At 39.6% G+C, this 2,295-nt stretch overlaps 1 protein-coding gene across 5 annotated transcripts in view; it reads right to left on the bottom strand.

Annotated features, from left to right (window-relative positions):
* The window catches only part of HAUS2 (HAUS augmin like complex subunit 2), a 23,763-nt gene that overhangs the window by 8,622 nt on the left and 12,846 nt on the right, over positions 1–2,295 (bottom strand). For 4 of the 5 annotated variants that reach the window (XM_017516302.2, XM_017516305.2, XM_037734168.1 and 1 more), the window contains one exon: positions 1,886–2,018. The exons of the other annotated variant lie outside the window; for it this stretch is intronic. In XM_017516302.2, coding sequence (XP_017371791.1) covers positions 1,886–2,018 — 133 coding nt within the window. The remainder of the gene's footprint in view (positions 1–1,885; positions 2,019–2,295) is intronic. 5 annotated transcript variants of the gene reach the window in all.

Raw genomic sequence — 2,295 nt, 5'->3', positions numbered from 1 at the left:
TTAGTAGAGACAGAGTTTCGTTATGTTGGCCAGGCTGGTCTCGAACTCCTGGCCTCAAGTGATACACCCACCTTGGCCTCCCAAACTACAGGAATTACAGGCATGAGCCATAGCACCCAGCCTCATTCCATTTCAACCTACTCATTCTCTGTGAAGAATGAAGACAGTAAGGATAAATGTATTTCATTGAAAAAGCCTACATATAAAGCTACTTTGAATCTCTGCATTTGCAAAATGCTTTCAAATCATTGCCCAGTTCTGAGATGTAGAACAATATATACATTAAGGGTAATGATAATGTACTGAATAGCTACTGAATATAGTCACAAGAGAGGGTTTTTGTTTTGTATTTTGTTTTGAGATAGATTCTCACCCTGTCTCTCAGGCTGGAGTGCAGTGGCGTGATTTCAACTCACTGCAACCTCCACCTCCTGGGTTCAAGTGATTCTCCTGCCTCAGCCTCCCCAGTAGCTGGGATTACAGGCATGTGCCACCATGCCCAGCATATTATGTATTTTTTTGGTAGAGATGGGGTTTCGCCATGTTGGCCAGGCTGGTCTTGAACTCCTGGTCTCAAGTGATCTGCCCACCTCAGTCTCCCAAAGTGCTGGGATTACAGGCATGAGCCACTGTGCCCAGCCATGTTTGTTTTTTTTGTGTTTTTTTTTTTGAAGAATAAGTTTTTATATATCTATTATTTTCCTACAAAATAAAAAATCTGACACTTAATAGAAGATACTGGTTTGTTTAAGCTAGTGAGGCACTGGTGGAGAAAGTTAACAATCAGATCCCCAAATGCTTGCTTCTTCATTTATTTGAGATAGGGTCTCGGTCTGTCACCCAGGCTGGTGCGATCACGACTCACTGGAGACCTGACCTCCTGGGCTCAAGTCTTCCTCCCAGCTCAGCCTCTCAGGTAGCTAAGAATACAGGTGTGAACCATCATGCGTAGATAATTTTTTTTTTTTTTTGTAGAAATGGAGTCTCGCCACGGTGCCCAGGCTGGTATTTATCATTAGTAATAACCTATACCTTCAATTTGATACTTGTAACACTCTGTGAGGAAGAGGGCAATAGAAGTCATCTCCATTCTATTTACTGGGAAACCAAGGCAAAAATTTAAATAATTTGCTCAAGGCTTTGAGGCATATAAACAGTAGAGATGAGAAAAGAATCCAGTTTTTTTCCTCCCTTAGTTGATAGTGTTTTCATCTGCCCCAGTTAAACACCCCCAGCAGAATTTTTATATATGGGCAACATTAACTTAACAATGAATTCACTTCACAACAATGAGTTTACTTCACATACAAACAATTTTTATTGTTACATGTTACGGATCTAATTTCTTTCATTTAAGTCATAATTTGTAATTCCCAATGGTGAAAAAGAAGTTCTTTCTTTTTGCCATAGGTATTACTGTTTAAAAGCAAAGATTTTCTTTCTGGTATAATATATCAACATTAATGTTAACAAATACAACCATGCTGGGTGCAGTGGCTCATGCCTGTAATCCTAGCACTCTGGGAGGCAGAGGCAGGTGGATCACGAGGTCAGGAGTTCGAGACCAGACTGGCCAACATGGTAAAAGCCCATCTCTACTAAAAACTAGCCATGTGTGATGGTGCACAACTGTAGTCCCAGCTATGCAGGAGGCTGGGGCAGGAGAGGTGCTTGAACCCAGGAGGCAGAGGTTGAAATGAGCTGAGATCGTGCCACTGCACTCCAGCCTGGGCGACAGAGCAAGATATTCTGTCTCAAAAAAACAAACAAAAAAAGCCAAATACAATCACTAATTGTCTTATGAATTCTGCTACAAAGTAACTGCTAAACAAAAACTAAACTCAGAAAACAGGTGTAACTGTTAATGTCTACTTTTCAGTCTAACCTGTGATAAACAGCGTCAATAGGTAAGTTTTCCTGGCACATGGGTTTCAACAGTCTTTGTCTAAGGGATCTCTTCTCTTTCAGCACTGCTTCCAAATGATTATTCATGCTTTGCAGAGTATGACACTTCTGAGCTACACAAATTAAAAATAGTAATTATAGTTAGCAATAGGACAGATAACAGAATCACCAATAATTTCTTCTTTGCCTTGGTTTGACACTACCAATGTCAAAAATTTTTCCCATCATTGCCCTCCTAAATGTTTCCTCTTTGCTAACTTTAATACCAATACCAATTTCATTTTCAACAACTTCCTCTTAGTTGGTTTTTGTTTATCTAATATATTTCTACTACCTCTTTTCCTAGTGATAACTAAATCTAATGCTAAATTCTTTCTGTGTTTCTCATCT

Source organism: Cebus imitator, unplaced genomic scaffold (genome assembly GCF_001604975.1).
Source record: "Cebus imitator isolate Cc_AM_T3 unplaced genomic scaffold, Cebus_imitator-1.0 Scaffold579, whole genome shotgun sequence".
In the NCBI taxonomy this organism is placed as follows: domain Eukaryota; kingdom Metazoa; phylum Chordata; class Mammalia; order Primates; family Cebidae; genus Cebus; species Cebus imitator.
The sequence above is the reverse complement of the archived record's forward strand: the minus strand, read 5'-3'. Positions and strand labels throughout refer to the sequence as shown.